Source organism: Phodopus roborovskii, unplaced genomic scaffold (genome assembly GCF_943737965.1).
Source record: "Phodopus roborovskii unplaced genomic scaffold, PHOROB, whole genome shotgun sequence".
Lineage (NCBI taxonomy): Eukaryota > Metazoa > Chordata > Mammalia > Rodentia > Cricetidae > Phodopus > Phodopus roborovskii.
Genome location: NW_026126567.1, coordinates 33,143,506 through 33,159,627, shown reverse-complemented (window position 1 = coordinate 33,159,627; position 16,122 = coordinate 33,143,506). Strand labels below are relative to the sequence as shown.

General features: G+C 42.5%; 1 protein-coding gene across 1 annotated transcript in view; it reads left to right on the top strand.

The window, feature by feature from the left end:
• Wdfy4 (WDFY family member 4) overlaps positions 1-16,122 on the top strand; it is a 232,615-nt gene that overhangs the window by 128,834 nt on the left and 87,659 nt on the right. Inside the window, 1 exon segment of the mRNA XM_051202497.1 lies at positions 12,638-12,715. Coding sequence (XP_051058454.1) covers positions 12,638-12,715 — 78 coding nt within the window.

Here is a 16,122-nt window from a genome sequence, read left to right as displayed (position 1 = left end):
GCTTGCAGTGAAAGCACTTGCTAAAGACTGAGCCTCCACAACCAAAACATCCCAAGTGCCCAATCCTAAGCCTTTTGAGCACCAACATTACTCCATAAGAGAGAGACTTCACACATGACTCCCTTTGAGGGGCTGTAGCTCAACACAGGTGATTTGAAAACACCTCAACTTGCCCATGAGGCTACACTTCACATGAAACATAAATCAGTGATTATGAATGAGTTATCTACAGTATAACTCTTCATGGATGTGCAAATATTCCAAAATCTGCCAAGTATGAAATCTGAATCACTTCTGACATTTGCATGAAGGATGCTCCCAGCTCAGGCCACCATAACACAGTGTCTGTGCAGGGCAACCTCAACTACAGGTATTTATTCCTTCACTGGCCTAGGGCTATAGCAGAATATTGATTTGGTTTTCTGGGGAGCTTCCTGTTCTGTCCACTTGGTGTATATTCCTCTTCGTTGGCACTCTGAGGAACCAGGGACTAGGACACAGTTCAGTCCCTAGCAGTCTTAACACATGTCTCCCTGAGTTGCAAATTCTCGGGAAGGACTTGGTATTTGTCTTTTACCTGGGTCCCTTCCTGTGATTCCTGAATGCCTGTCCCTTTCTGAGGACGAATCTTGTGAGTGTGACCTCAGAGACACAATGGGAACAGGCTGTTAGAGAAAGACCAATCTAGTGACATCCCTCAACTGTCTTGAGCACACAGAGTCTCTGTAGGAGAAGAGAGGGCTGGCTTCCTGTAGAAACCTTGCTTCCTGCAATTTTAAAGTCTTCATTCTTGGCTACACTAGAGTGTTGGGTTTGGTTTTTTTTTTTTAGTAGTCATTCTCCACGTACTCATGACGATTGAATTTAATAAAAACATCACAGTTCAAAAATAAGACAAATTAGAACCCACTGTTCATCTTAGAAATTAATATGTGAGTGAGTTTAACAAGAGATGAATTGCGCTGTGGTGAGCTGGTCCCTCTTCACCCACTCTGAGCCCCAGTTGTTTGTCATTATTGCTGGAAATATGATTATTACTCTGGTATTGCTTGACATTTATTAAGGATCCAGGGGCTGAGCCTCCACAGCAGAGGATAGTGCAATTATCTGGGCACACAGAGAAAGAAAATCTCCTGGCCTAAGTCATCCAAATAGAAGTCCCTCCAAAGACCCTCAACTACAACTCTGGCAATCACAGAGCCCAAGCTACTCTGCCACTCAATACCCTCACTCACATCTTCTTCACAATGGGCAGCTAGGGTCTAAGGGCACACCGACAGACATTACCCGAGATTTGTTAGCAAATGGAGAAAATGTTACACTTAAGTTTTTTTTTTTTTTCCTTATTGTTTCTCTTATTTACCTGCATCCAGATTTTCTCTAAGAAGTCACACTTGGAGGTAGCTATGCCAGCTTTATTTGCAAAATGTAAAATATAGGAACTGTGGAGGTACAAGCCATCCCCCTTTATCCACAGTTTTGCTTTATAGTTCCAGTTACCTATGTTCTGAAAATGTTGGGTGGGATATTCTGTAGCTAAATAATTTATAAGTTTGAAATTCCACATTGCTATACTTGGTGATGTATGTGTGATGAAGACCTTCACATCCCACTCTGTCCTGCCCAGGGTATAAATCACCCCTTTGTCTAATGTCCCCAGTGTGGTACACATCCACTTTGCATCAGTTACTGAGTATATCTTGGTTATGTGATCTCCTTATTAAATTCAGTGGTCTCTGGTAATCACTGATCAGACAACCTTCTGGAGAACACAGTGCTTGTGTTCCAGCTTGTGAACACACCCCTCAGCGCCGACCAGTGAGGCTGGGGACTCACATTGCCAGAGAAGCAGAGAAAGTAGAAGTTGTCAACAAGACAGGCAAAATTAATGTGTCCATAATGCTAAGACCTGTGGCCAAAACACCCTTCTACTTGTGAGATTGCAAGGAGGGACGGTTTGTCTGTATCCACCTGCCAAAGCCAAGAGTCTGACCTTAGGACATTGCTACTGACTAAACTCCTGATTCATTTTGTCTTCTCTATTTTACTATGAATCCAGGGTCACTGAGGAGCCACCAGGCACGGAGCTTTCATGCCTTGTTAGCCTCCTCTGCCTGGTGACAGTTCTTATATAGTCTTTGTTGTTTTTATGATTTTGATAGCTTAAGTCATACCTGCCAAGTATTTTATAGAGCATCTGTCAAATTTGATTTGTTTTCTGTTTTTCTGGGGTCATGGCATTTTGGAAGGAGGAAGAGAGGTCTGGTAAGATCATGTTAAAGAGTATGTGATAGTCATGTGAAATCTTCACACAGATATCAGCCTTCATCACACTGTTGAGATTGTATCTGCCAGCCTTCTCTACTGCCATCCATTTGATTATTGTTTCCTTCATTTGTTGCCTTGGATTCAGCCCACTCAAGTCCATGTCACACTTAAAATGTAGGGGTAAGTGAGCCCCAGCTACTGAAGGGGCAGGATGGACATCCAGCTCATCATTGGATATTCTCCTGCAAGGCAGGGTTTTCTTTTCTCCACCATCTATTTACCTTCTCAATCTTCTATTTGTCTCGGTAGGGACTCATCTATATTTATTTCAGAATCAGGGCTATGATCCATTAAGCCCATAACATGACATATCTTTTCTCAAACTGTGCTCATAAACTTCCCATAGTACTTACCTGGCTTTGCCCTTCCTCTCACTATAACCCTCTTGCTCATATTTCCTGCCCTCCACTATGATTTTGTTTTTGTTGTTATTGTTTGGTTTGTGTGGGGCTTTGATGGGTTGGTACTCAGTGTTTCTTGCCCAATGCATAGGAAGTCAACCACTGAGCTAAACTTCCAATATTTGCAAATGTTTGGTCACAGTCGTGTTCTAACCAATCCTATCATTGCTTCTATGTGTATTCCTCTCCAGGGTAGCCACAGTGACAGGCATCCTCCGATCTAATCATCCCAAAATAGCAAGCTCATTTCTCACTTACATTACATGTACTTTGCAAACTGCTCAAGGATCCAGAGTGCCTTAGCCTCACTTGGTTACACTGGCTCCCAGAACAGCCGCCATCCCAAATGTTCCATTTTACAATTGGGTTAAAGAAGAGCTTAAATACACTTCCCATGTCTGAAGATAACACATAAAAACAAAAGGGGAGATATAGAACTCATGATCAAAGAGCACTAATATATATGTATATATATATATGTGTGTGTGTGTGTGTCATTTTCTTTTTTATGCAGATGTAATTGTTATTCTTTTAATTATTATTGTAATTGCCTATTGTTTTCTATCCTCATTTAGAAAAAAAAAATCTCAATATGGTAGGAGCCTTGTCCCAGGTCACTAAATATTTTTTGTTTTTGACACTAAGGCTACAGTGAACTGTTTTGCAGTGCATCCGGTGAGGGTGGCAATCTTGCCTTTGCTGCAGAGACTTATGATGGCCCTTCATGCAAACAGTCTGCAATGTCCATATAGCATTCTGTGACAGAGACAGAGCTTCCTCTATGTGGAGATATGTAAATTGCTTCATTTTCTGCTTCTATAAATAGATTGCCTAAACAAAATGTGCCAGCTGGGTGTTTGTGCAGATATCTGATGGTATCCTTGGGAAAAATTAGCAGCAATGAAAAGAGTGGTCAGAACACTAAAGGACAGCACGGTGCTCAGCGGCAGAAGCCAGGACTCATAACTGTGTCTACACCAAGCTTCTAAGTACAGCCTGAGCTTCGGCTGCTGCTATTGGCCTTGGCCTTTGTGAGGGCACACGGCTGTGATTACAGGACTGATGACCCCTTGTACAAGCTAGCATGATTCTTACCAGCAGAGGAGAGCTGATGCTTCTCGTTTGGGCAGTAGTGTCACCAGCAACTGGCCAGCCCCAGGGGTAATTCTGGCAAAGTGGCAACATCAAGCTGTGGTCAGTGACTTTAAAATGATTTCTATGTGTTATTTAATCATTCCCTATCTCAAGATCAGGCCTATATCCTGGAGTCCTAGCTTCCCCCAAGGAGATACTGAGAAAACGGGTCCCTGAGTACCTGCCCTGTTTGTCTTAAAGTTTCAAGCAGCCTTTGGAGGCCCTTTGTTCTGTTTTAGGGTCTCTCTAGTTCTTTAACAGACTGGCAGTTGCTAAGCAAAGGCTATTTAGTCCCAATACATGACACAAAACTCTGCTGTATATTTGTTCCTAATCAATGTTGTCTGGGCAGATGGGTCTCTGAGTATCTCCTTACTCTTGTTCCTGCATCCTGTGAATAATAATTTTCCAGGGCACAGGAGGACTCTGAGGTCACAGGCCCTTAAGGTTTGTTTAGAACTGGGGAGACGCCCCAGATGGAGATGTGCATGGGGCAGATGTTTGTGGTAACAGAATCCAGGCTCATCTTGCTCTCCCATCCTGCCCATAGTCACTCATCTTCACTTTGCCTCAGTGTCTGATTGAGCCAATGGGAGTAATAACAACACAGGCTTATGAGGAAGCTGAATATTGGATTGCTACGCACATGCAGACCCTTTCATCAGCTGCAAAGTGCTATGTGCCCGTCCGTTCACTGGGTATAATGTAGAGAGGATAGTACAGCATTTGGAACCTCCCTGATCTTAGATAAATCACTGATGTGCTCCAGGTCCGGCCCCCTTCCATTTACCAATCTATTCAAGACTCCAGCTCAGCTCTCAGGGAGAAAGCAGAGCCATCGTGCTTCCCTTCTTTGTCCTGGAGATGGAAAGGGTCAGGTGCAAACCCCTCAGTCTCCAGGTGCCACCAACATCTAATCCATATATGCAGCCATCTGCACCACTCCCCTCTGTGTTCAAGCAGGAGGGGCTTTTCTTTTCTTTTTATTATATTTATTTTTTTATTTTATTTAATTTTATATAACAAAGTCCAATTAAATGAAAACAAACATTTATACACAATATTTGGGAATTTGGGCGTCGTTCTTTCCAAGCTACTCCCTGCTGGTAAGGGGCGCTGTCTTGGGGGGATTCGAAGAAGATTCAGATATCCTGGCTGTAGTCTGTAGGGCTGTTTTGTCCAGCTGTTTTGAATGTAGGATTAGCTTGTACTCTGTTTCAGGCGGTCTGGCATGATCAAACCTCATTAGTCTGGAAGGAATCCACATCTTTTCATTTTCTGTGGAAATAAAAATAGAAATCCTTTTCCCCAGTAACTTGTCCTTCAACTTAAATTTTGGAGTCAAAGCATTTTTAAAATTTAATTTATTGTTTTACATGTTGATCCCAGTTCCCTCTCCCTCCCTCCCTCCTTCCCTCCCTTTTACCCTCTCTGCCCTCTCACATGCACTCTAAACACCCTCCCTTCCCATCCCCCCACCCCAATTCCATGTATAGGGGAATGCCATCTAGTTGGGGTCATGTAGATCTGACAGGTCCTGTGAAGTAGGGACTAGGGCTTCTCTCCTGTCTCTAGATTAAGGCAGTTATCCCTCCATGGGGGATGTGTTCCCAAGGTCCATTTGTGCACCAGGGATACCTCCTGGCTCCACTGTCTGAGGTCCCTTAGACTGCTCAGTCCTGGCTGAGACCCATATTCAGGGGGGCCTGAGTCAGTCCCATGCTGGCTTCCCAGCTATCAGTCTGGGGGCCCGTTAGCTCCTCCTTGTTCAGGTAAGCTGTCTCTATGTGTTTCTGCCGCATGGTCTTGTCCTCTCCATCTGCTTCTGGGTTCTAGTTCGACTCAGTGTTTATGTATGGGTGTTTGATCCTGTTTCCAACAGGCATTAGTTGAGGGCTCCATGGAGAAGTTAGTTGTTGATCTCACTCTCCGGGAAGGGCATTTATGATAGCCTTTCCACAGAAGCTGAGATTGTTAGTTGGGAGCAGTCTTGTAGTTCTCTCGACCTTTCTTTGTGTTCAATTTTATCTTCAAACCAGTATTGGCTCAGGAAGGGCTTTTCTTTGCCATTGCTCACATCCTGTGCCACCAAGGACCATTCTCCTGCCTTTGCTCTTTGGCCTTGTCCTTTCTATTGCCATGTTCCCTTCCACCTACTAATATACAGTCGGCCTTTGGTACGTGTTTTGGACTGACTGCGGGACCCTCTACTGATACCCAAACTTACTCAATCTCCCGTGTGCTGCAGAAAGCACTCTAATAGACATTTGTACCTAGCCCAGGAACCTGTGTGCACCCCAGACCATCTTTAGTTTACTAATAACACCTGCTGTATTGTCAGTGCTGTGTTCATGTTGTTACACCATACTATTTAGGAAGTGAAGACAAGGAAAACATCCCCAAATACTCAGAATAGGCGGATCACCACAGACAGACCTGTCTACACCGTGCTGTATATATAAGAATGTGGATTTAAAATTTTTGTTCTTCACTTGTTTGAATTCTAGGACGTTGGAGTCTGTCTTACCCGGCCTACTGGAGCCCCGATGCCTTGTTCCCATCGCCATTTCTTTTCTCTTGCAGAGTCAAGCTTTCTAAATGAGCTGTTCACATTTATTATCCCCGTATTCTTCTTTTCAATCACCATTTGAGCTCCAGCTTCTGAAAATACTCCTCTAGCCCATTTCCTAAGGGTGGAGCATGTCTCTTTCCTGGCCTTGTCTCACTGCTTGTCTTCTGTGCATTTGCTGAGCTTGAACCCTATGTTCTGGTTCACGTACCACTGTCTGAGCCTTTGGTCTGAACCTTGTCCCACCAGCCCCCACTTCTGCAACGGTTCTTCTGGGGCTCTCGTATGGGGGTTTGTCTACCCCAACTGCTAATAACTCAGAGATTCATGTGGGCTTTGACCCACTTTGCTGAGTTTTCCTCTGGGAAGACCCAGCTGTCTTTTTATCACACAATCAATTTTTGCTCTTTCTCTCTTGTTATTTTAATCTCTCCTAGTTGTTTCTAGGTGTATCTGATTTCATTCACCAGTAACAAACAAGAGATTTCCTCACCCTCTCATATGTCACCAGTTCCTACCAGCATTTGTTATGATGGGCCTTAAACTCGATGCTTCTGTGTCTTGTGGACTCTCCCCTGTGGGTGACATAGCTGCAGGGAATTCCCTCCATTCAGTCTAACCTTCACCAAATCTGTCCTAAAATTGCTGCTGGGGTGAGTACAAAAAGCATGAAATCAAAATATGCTAAAAATGAGAGGGGGAAAAAAGCTGAGTTAGACCAGACTTTTGTTTAAAACCTCTTTGGCAAGATTGGGGAGGAGCAATATCCAGAAAGCCTTGACTGGACATTGGTCTGACTTGACACTGGCCTTGCAGCTCCTAAGACTTTATCTCTCTACAAACCACACATGAAGTTCACCTGTATTCTATAGCACCTGCAAACAGTGGAGGTTCAGTGAATGCTTGTGGCACTTAACAATAGAGAGTGGTTTTATCTGGAAGTAGGGTGTCCCTGTGGGAATAACCATAGAGAGGGAATTTAACTGTTAGTGGGGTGTCTGCAGGAACAGAAATAGCTCTGGGCTACCACTGTTACAGACAGGTTTTGTTTGTTTTTGCTTTGTTTTTAGATGAAGGCAGCTACAGACAAATGCCAGAATTTTCAATAAGTGTTCCTTTGAATCGAGTAGTATTTTTCCCCAACTGAATTTATTCACAATTCCAGTATTTTATACCCAAACATTTTCTTCGTGTGACAGTTTACAAAGTGTTTCTATCCACAGTGCAGTTTCAGCTTCTTAATATTTTAGCAGGTAGCCCAGGGAGATGCAAGTAACTTTATGTTATACGTGGTAGATTCAGTTGTAGAAAGATTGATTTGTTCATGTAATGTGGCTGCCAAAGGCCAAGAAGGTGCCTTAATTCTCTGCTTCCCACCCCGACACTGCATCCTTCAACAAGAGACTTTACTGTCATCTTGCTGAAGTGGGTCTTCCTGGGCCTGTTTCTTCTGGGGGCAGTCAGACAGGGTCAGACAAGGTCCCCGCTCTTTCGACAAGTGGCATCTGCTTTATCTCAAGGGTCCCCAAGAATACACCGTTTCTAATTCGTCTCCAAAGCATTGTGTTTGGGTTCTTGCCTTAGAAGCCACAGCTGTCAGTCACTCATTGCTTACACCACTTGTATTGCTCATAAGCTTTGCTTCACTTAGAAATGTGTGGGAACCATGTAACAGAAATATTGAAGAAATTTTTTGCAAACAAAATTAAAATAAAAATAAAGAAATCACCATACACTCATTTCTCTAGAACAGTAACTGGATTTTTAAAGTTATATTGTTTTCATACTTTGCCAGTAAACACTTTTCTATTTTATTGAAACATAATATACAGGGGAAATGTTCAAGTGATAAGTATGCAACATAAGTATTTTAACGAAGAGAATGTGGGCCCACTAGCTCCTCCTTGTTCATGACAGCTGTCTCTATGTGTTTCTGCAGCATGGTCTTGCCCTCCCTCTCTGCATCTGGAGTCTAGTTTGACTCAGTGTTTAATTGTGGCTGTTTGCTTCTGTTTCCAACAGGTATTAGATGAGGGCTCCATGATGGTGAATAAGTTAGGTGGGAATCCAGCATGGGACTGACTCAGACCCCCTGAACATGGGTCCCAGCTAGAAGGCCTGAGCAGTCTAAGGGACCTCAGACAGTGGAGCCAGGATGTATTCCTGGTGCACAAAAGGACCTTGCAGGCACATCCCCCATGGAGGGATACTCCCTTAACCAAGAGACAGGAGAGACGTCCTAGTCCCTACTTCAAATGACTTGACAGATTTAGAGGATCCCTCCTGGATGGCATAGCCCTACATGTGGAGTGGGGGGTGGGTGGGAGGGGTACATATGAGGGGGGAGAGAGGGAAAGAGGGAGGGAGGGAGAGGGAACTTGGATCTATGTAAAATAAAAATAAACACACACACACAAAACAAAAAAACAAACAAACAAAAACAAAAACAAACAAACAAAAAAAAAACACAAAGAGAATGTGGTTACAACCTGGACCAAAGCACAAGTTAGCATCACTCAGGGAACACTCACCCACAGCCCATTCTAGTCAGCAGCCCTTTGGCCCCAGATCGTCTGTCTCCTGACACTGAATACCATATATTATTTTCCCATGTTTTTAAATTTTATACCAATAAAGTAGCATTATATATATATATATATATATATATATATGCATATACACACACATATATGTATATATATTCTTTTGTAGGTTTCTTTCACTTAAAATTATGTATGTAAGCTTTAATGACATTACTGTATGTAACAGAAATTAATTTTCTCTGTGGTATAGGGAATTCTCAAGACATTGGTCTCTGGAAATCTCACTTTTTAAAAAATTATTGAAAAACCAAATCAAAAGGCTTTGTTTATATAGGTTATAAGTACAGTGGCATTTGTCATAAAGAAAACTAACCAATTTTAAAATAGTGTGTTTATTAATTCATTAGAGATACCAATAGAAAACCTACTATTGGTAAATGTAAAAGACATCTTGGGTGAATAATTATACTTTTTAAAACAAAAAGACTGTGAGAAAACTTGTTGTTTTATATTTTAACAATTATTTTTATTGCCTGTAGGATTTGGTGGAAGACTAGTTCTTCAAACATGTTTCTATATTGAGTCTATTCCAATGTGGCTTGTTATTCTTATTGAAATTTGTGAAGAAGATCTGACCTCCCACAACTGTGTAGTTGGGAAGGAAGCAACAATTTAGTAACCTTTTTAGGAAACATAGTCATTATTCTTTGATAGACACCAAGGTCCATTAAATAGCAATGTTTTTATTTGGGTCTGGGGCTTGAGACAGGATTCTCATATGAACTCACAGAGATTAAAGCATCGAGTGCAGGACTTGCATGAGTCTGTATTGGGGCCTTTGCACATACATTTTGACTTCCAGTTGTGTGTTTTTATGGGACTCCAGAGTGTGAGAATCAATGAGTCTTTGTTTCTTGGGCTCTTTTCCTTCTGTTTGTTCATTTTGTCTACTTCCAACATGCTAGTTTTTGTTTTATCTTATTTTATTATTACCCTTCGAGTCCTCTTTGTTTTCTAACGAGAGGCAGAAAGGAAGTGGATCTGGGTGGAGAGGAGATTGGGAGGAGGTAGGAATAGAGGGACGGCAAGCCATAACCAAGGTTTATTAAACGATGAAACAAATTAATTTTCAATAAAAGTAAAAACATCAAAAAAGAAGGAAGAAAGAAAGAAATGTTGGTTCAGATTGAAACCTTGGTACAAAAAGGGACTTTTTCTTCTTCTCTTTTTTAATGAGTGTAGAGTTTTTTATGCATCATTTTTTATTTAGTATTTTTTCTTTCCCCTCCTCCAGCTCTTCCAAGATCATCCCTAAAACTCGTACCCACTCACCCAACTCCATGCCTTCTCTCTCTGTCTCTCTCTGTCTCTCTCAACAGTAAACAAAACAGAATTTTAAAAATGAAAAAATAATTCAAGAAATACACACATACACAGACAAAACTCATAAACACACAAAATTGGAAGTCATAATATATAAGCAGAAGAATAATAAGACAAAGAAAGAAAGGAAGAAAGAAAGAAAAGCCCAAACAAAGCAATATATGACCAAAAAGCTTACAAAAATACCATTGAGTTTGTTTTGTATTGGCATCTACTGCTGGGCATGGGGCTTCCCTTTGTGTGGTTAATCGCCCAGTGAGATTTCATTAGAGAAAACTAAGTGTTTCTTTGCAAGCAGATGCCAATTGCAGATAGCTTCTTGGGGATGAAGCTCATGTCCACTTCTCAACACTGGTACCCTGTCTGGCTTAAGCCTGTGCCTGCCTGGTGCATGCTGCTATGATCTCTATGAGTTCTCATTTACACATCAGTCCTGTTGTATATGGAAGGCTCTGTGTCCTTGTAGTCACTCACTCCCTCTGGCTCTCACAGTCTTCCCACCTCTTCTTCATAGCTCCCTGAGCTTTGAGAGGAGGGCTTTAATGAAGGCATCCCATTTAGGACTGAGTGTTCTAATTCTAATTCTCTCAGTCTCTCCACATTGTCCAGGTGTGGATTTTTGTGTTAGCTCCTATCTATTGCAAGAGGAAGCTTCTCTGATGATGGTTGACCAAGATACTGATCTATGGCTACAATGGAACATTGAGGGAAATGTGTCACAGTCAGAAACTTGGAAAATATGCTGCTCAACTCTGCTGGCTCTGGAATAAACAAAACCCAGATTTAGACTATTAAAACAAAACCCTCCATACTCCATAATATTTATCTGAAAGTAAATCTGTGCATTTTCTTGATTAATGATCAACATGGGAGGGCCTAGCTCACTATGGATAGTGTCACCCCAGGTCAGGTGATTCTGGGTGCTCTAAGAAAGCAATGTTCAAGCCATGAGGAAGCAAGACAGCAAACAGTGCTCTCTCTTCCGGGCTCTGCTCCAGTCCCTGCCTCCAGCCTTCTGTCTTGAGTTCCTGCCCCGATTTCCCTCAGTGATGGGGTGAGACCTGAGAGTTCCAAGGTGAAGTAAACCCTTTCCTCTCCAGGTTGATATTGGTCATGGTGTTTTATCTCAGCAAGAAAACCTCTTAAACACACACAGTATAGAAAAAGCAAGCTCAAGTTACCAGCCATCTCATCAGGAGAGCCTGTGGCTGGTGGGAAACTGCCATGCTCACGCAGGCAGAGGCATGTTTTCCTGCATCACTGCTTAAAGTCCCGGTTGTGATCACAGTTGGCAACCAATGCTGCCACGTGTTTCATTGGAGATGGCTTCTTCAGATGGTTCATTTTCAAGAGAATATCTGCCAAATACTAAATGTTAATAATTATGGTTTTGTTCATCAGTCATTCTTTCAAATGAAAATAGTGCTATTCTGTGACAGAAACCACTTGTTTGGCTCACAGGCCTGCTGACTATATACATAAACCCCTATCCTTGAATCAGCCATCAGCTGTTGTGGTAGACATTCCATTTTAACACCAAGAGTATTAAACCAGTGGGTTTGAGAAGTCAAACTTATCAGAAATCCTGCCATTCAGTCTTGTACCTACACATCTCCAAACCTAGGCTGCAGGAGCCCCTACTCACCCTGATGCTCCATTATCGGCTTCTGAAAGAGGTCACAGGTACAGAAAGCTGCGTGCAATTCCCCTTACTGCCCTGTTTCCAGGACCTCAATTCTCCGTGGTCTTAATACCTTGGTAGACTTAGAGATAAACTCTCCAGGTCCCCCTCCCTCATGCAGCCATAAGCCCCACTAAGTTCAGCTATTTAGAGGCTGCTTTCTGCTTAGTGGCCCAGCCTCCTGTTTTATTTAGAAATATGCAAGTATCTCAAAGCAAAAAGCAGAGGCACTGATATTCGGCATACCTTGGCAAGTTCTCTTTCTTTCTAGGACCTTGGATCAAACCTTATCTCTCTTGGCCACCTCTTTTCTGTCTGTCTGTCATAAAGCAGATTACTCAAAGCTACATTTTGGTAATTATTCTAATGGGGAAGGCTGAGCCCATCACAGTATAGAAAGAAAGGAACACACATAACATGTTCACGCGCACACATGTGTGTTCCTTTTAGCACAGGTGAAGTCACTATTTGCAAGATGGTGACTGGTTTTGCCAGCGGACCCTTGAACCTCATTTCCTGCAGCAGTTGGTCAGAGCAGGGGCATGTATCTCAATCTCCCCGCATCACTAAGCTGTGGTTACCTTTCTCTCTTCTCTAGGATTTTGTGTCCTGTATAGAAAATTACAGAAGAAAGGGACAGGAGCTGTATGCATCTCTGCACAGAGACTATGTGCAGGTAAGAAATACCCTTCACTACAGAGTATCCTTGGAGCTACCTTGAATGTAGAGAAAGAAAGCAAAAGAGAAAGAGGCGAGAGAACCAGCTGGCCTTTGTCTTAAGTTTTAGAATGCAAAAGTCGACAATCAATCACCAATGATGGGTCCAGCTTTCTTGGCTTGCACAGTGGTACAGCACTCACAGCTCAGCAGCAGAAGGGCTGGTAACTGTTACTACCCACCCTTCTGCTCACTCACCATGCACGGGGAGCCCAGGGCATCTCAGACCCTGCTGGGAGCGCAGGTGCTGTTATAAAACACCCACCGAACCTGGTCTCATGTTTGGATGCTTCATTACAAGAGAGAGATTCAGATTAAATAACTTCACAACTCAGGTGCTATTTGTGACTTACAGTGGGGATTTAGCAAAGAGATAACAGATTTTAACAAAGGAAGGATACTTTGTTGGAGGAAGGAAGCATTTAAAGCTGAGATCTGTACAGGATGGTATGGGCTGAAATATTTTTAAAAAACAGTGTTTTGTTCAGAGACAGAATGTGTATGAGGTCCTGAGGAGGGAAGGAACTGGATGTCACTGGTTTACTAGAAGAAGTGGCTGGAAGGGTGTTACAAATATGTTTTTCCGGCTGGCCTGGTCCCAGCCCCAAAAAACACACAGAGATGCTGTATTGGATATAAAGCTGTTAGCCTGTTACTAGCATTTCTTATTGGCTAGCTCTGTCTTAAATGTTAACCCATTTCTATCAATCTAAGTATTTCCAGGTGGTCTTATCTTACCGGAGAAAGGGTCCAGAGTTCTGTTCTCTAGGTCCTACATTTTGAATCTCCTCCTATGTCTTCCTGCATCCTCTTTGTCTCCTAGTCCCACCTATCTTGCTTTCCTATTGTCCAACAATGTTTTATTCATTAACCAATAAGAGAAACATATTTACAGAATGACATCTCCCATCAGAAGGCTGGAAGACTTGGAGTCAAGGTGAAGCTGGAGCCAAAACAATGAATGTTTCTGTCACATTAAGGTGTTGATTCTAAAGGTTGAGAGCTGTCACCAATAAGGGAGGGTTTTGACCTTTAAAGCACCCATGCACGTGTGATTTCTGCACAGTCAAGGCAAATCACTCCCACTGTTTTAACCCCCTCCCTTCCCTAGATATTTCCTAACCATCAAGATGGAGCAAAGCTTATGTCTTTAGCTTGTGACTGGTGGACGGCAGATATTCCACAGATGACTGTGTAATGGCTAAGAAGCTGAGTTGACATTAAAAAGTAGAACATCTTAAACAAGCATCCATTCTACAACATGGCACTTGGCATCAACACTTAACCAGTTTCTCACTTACAGAGGAATGTGTCTGTGCCAAAGGTGATGCCCTGTGTTGAAAACACAGCATTTATAACTCTGTCACTCTGCCTTGAAGGTATTTCAAGCTTAGTAGCAAATGAAGAGCAATATCCAAGACAAGGCTCAAATTGGAGTGTTCTACTGTGAGACCACAATGGGTGAAAGAAGTCATTAGCACATATCCATGAAAGTGTTGGAGTGGAGGCATCCCAAAGGTTGAAACATGGTGGCCTGGAGCTGGGAGCTGGAGTTGCCTGCCTGGCCTGGGTCTCAAGCTTGGGTTTCCTGAATTGTGGAGCCTACACCTAGCTGCACAGTCTGTCAGCACAGCTTGACCAGACTTCAGAACCTGCAAGGTGTGAAAGACAAGGTTTAAAGTGGGCTCCCAGCAGCTATCACAGGGATCAGACAGAATATCTGATAGGAAGGCTTGGACTGAGATTTTGCCATGATCACTTACCTTGCTCCAACACATAGACTGCATCACATAGCTGGAGGGTGGCTTGCTGACATATTTGCATACTGTCTGTGGCTGTGGGACAGAGCCTTGACCATCAGTTCATCCTCAGAATGGTCTCACTGATTTTGTCTGCAGTGAACAATGTTGCTAATACAGTCAGTTGTCACTGAAACGGGAAATAGATGAGCTTGGGTTACATCCTTTTTAGGGAAATCCACTTCACATTTAGGCCATTTTGAGGCAGAAGATTTAAAATATATACATATATATATATGTATTATATTATAATATATTGCTATATATTATATATAACATATTACCTATTTGTGTGTATATATATATATACGTATATATATATATGTATATACATATATATATATATATACGTATATATATATATATACTCTAGTATCTCACCAAGAGCCTTACATTTTTGTTTTGAGAACCTAGTCTACTAATTTCTTCCTAGGAGAGAGCTGTCGTCTGAACTTTCTAAGTTCCTGCTGATGCTGAAAAATAAAAAGTTCCTGTGTGAGGGACCAGGACTTAACAGAGGTGCCAGCTGAGGAGGGAGGCACCAGTCTCCTTAAATGCCAGCCTGGCTCCCTTTCATAAGTGGGATCTAACTAGGGTTCAGAAAAATCTGTGTGATTTACTGTCGGTTAGTTTTTCTTTTTTGTAGAAAAATCAGCATTTTGAAGGTATTTCATGTTTCTAAGTCTTTAAATATTTAAAATGTTTCAATATTTAGAGGGTTGCAGATGTAGTCACTGTCTGCTGGAGATAATGGGGTCTGGAGCACTCACCCCACTTTTCTGAGGGCCAGCATAGTTTCTTAACACACATCACATCACTAAAATCAAGCTCAGAGTCTAATCTGTTTGTTTTGAGACAGAGTCTTGCTGTGTAGCCCTGCCTGGCCTGGAACTCCCAATGTAGACCACAGTAGGCCGTATTAATCTCACAGAGATCTGCCTTACCTGTACTTCCCAGGTGTTGGGATTAAAAGCACGTGCCATCACTCCTGGGACAAGCTCAAATGCTGACAGAAGTTAGCATTTTGAAATCTGATGGTTACTCGAGGTCAACTTCTGCTAAGTCTGTGGTTCTCATACGTGTGACCACCTTGGGTCACATATCAGATATCCTGCATATCAGATATTGACATTACAATTCATAACAGTTATGAAGCAGTAACCAACATAATTTTGTGGTTGGGGGTCACCACAATATGAGGAACGGTGTTAAAGGGTCACGGCATTAGGAAGGTTGAGAACCACTGTGCTAGGTGAACCCATGAGACCTTTTCCCAAGGAGGTAACAGTGAAGATAAGAGCCCCACCACAGAGCTGCCAATAACGGGTCCCTGAAGACATCTTCAACCTTCAATTTACCAGCTACTTAGAGGTCCTCAGAGATGGACAGAGCCTAGTTATTCCACCCAGTGCCCTGGAGATTGAGATTATCCCCAAGATGTTCATACCTGATGGATACTTCCCTGCCACATCCCTACTGGCTGCAGTTTTCCAGCACGCGTCCATCCTCCCTGACTTGTTCACTTGTTCCGCTGATCTGTCCGGGCTCTGTCTATTGTGTTCTCTGC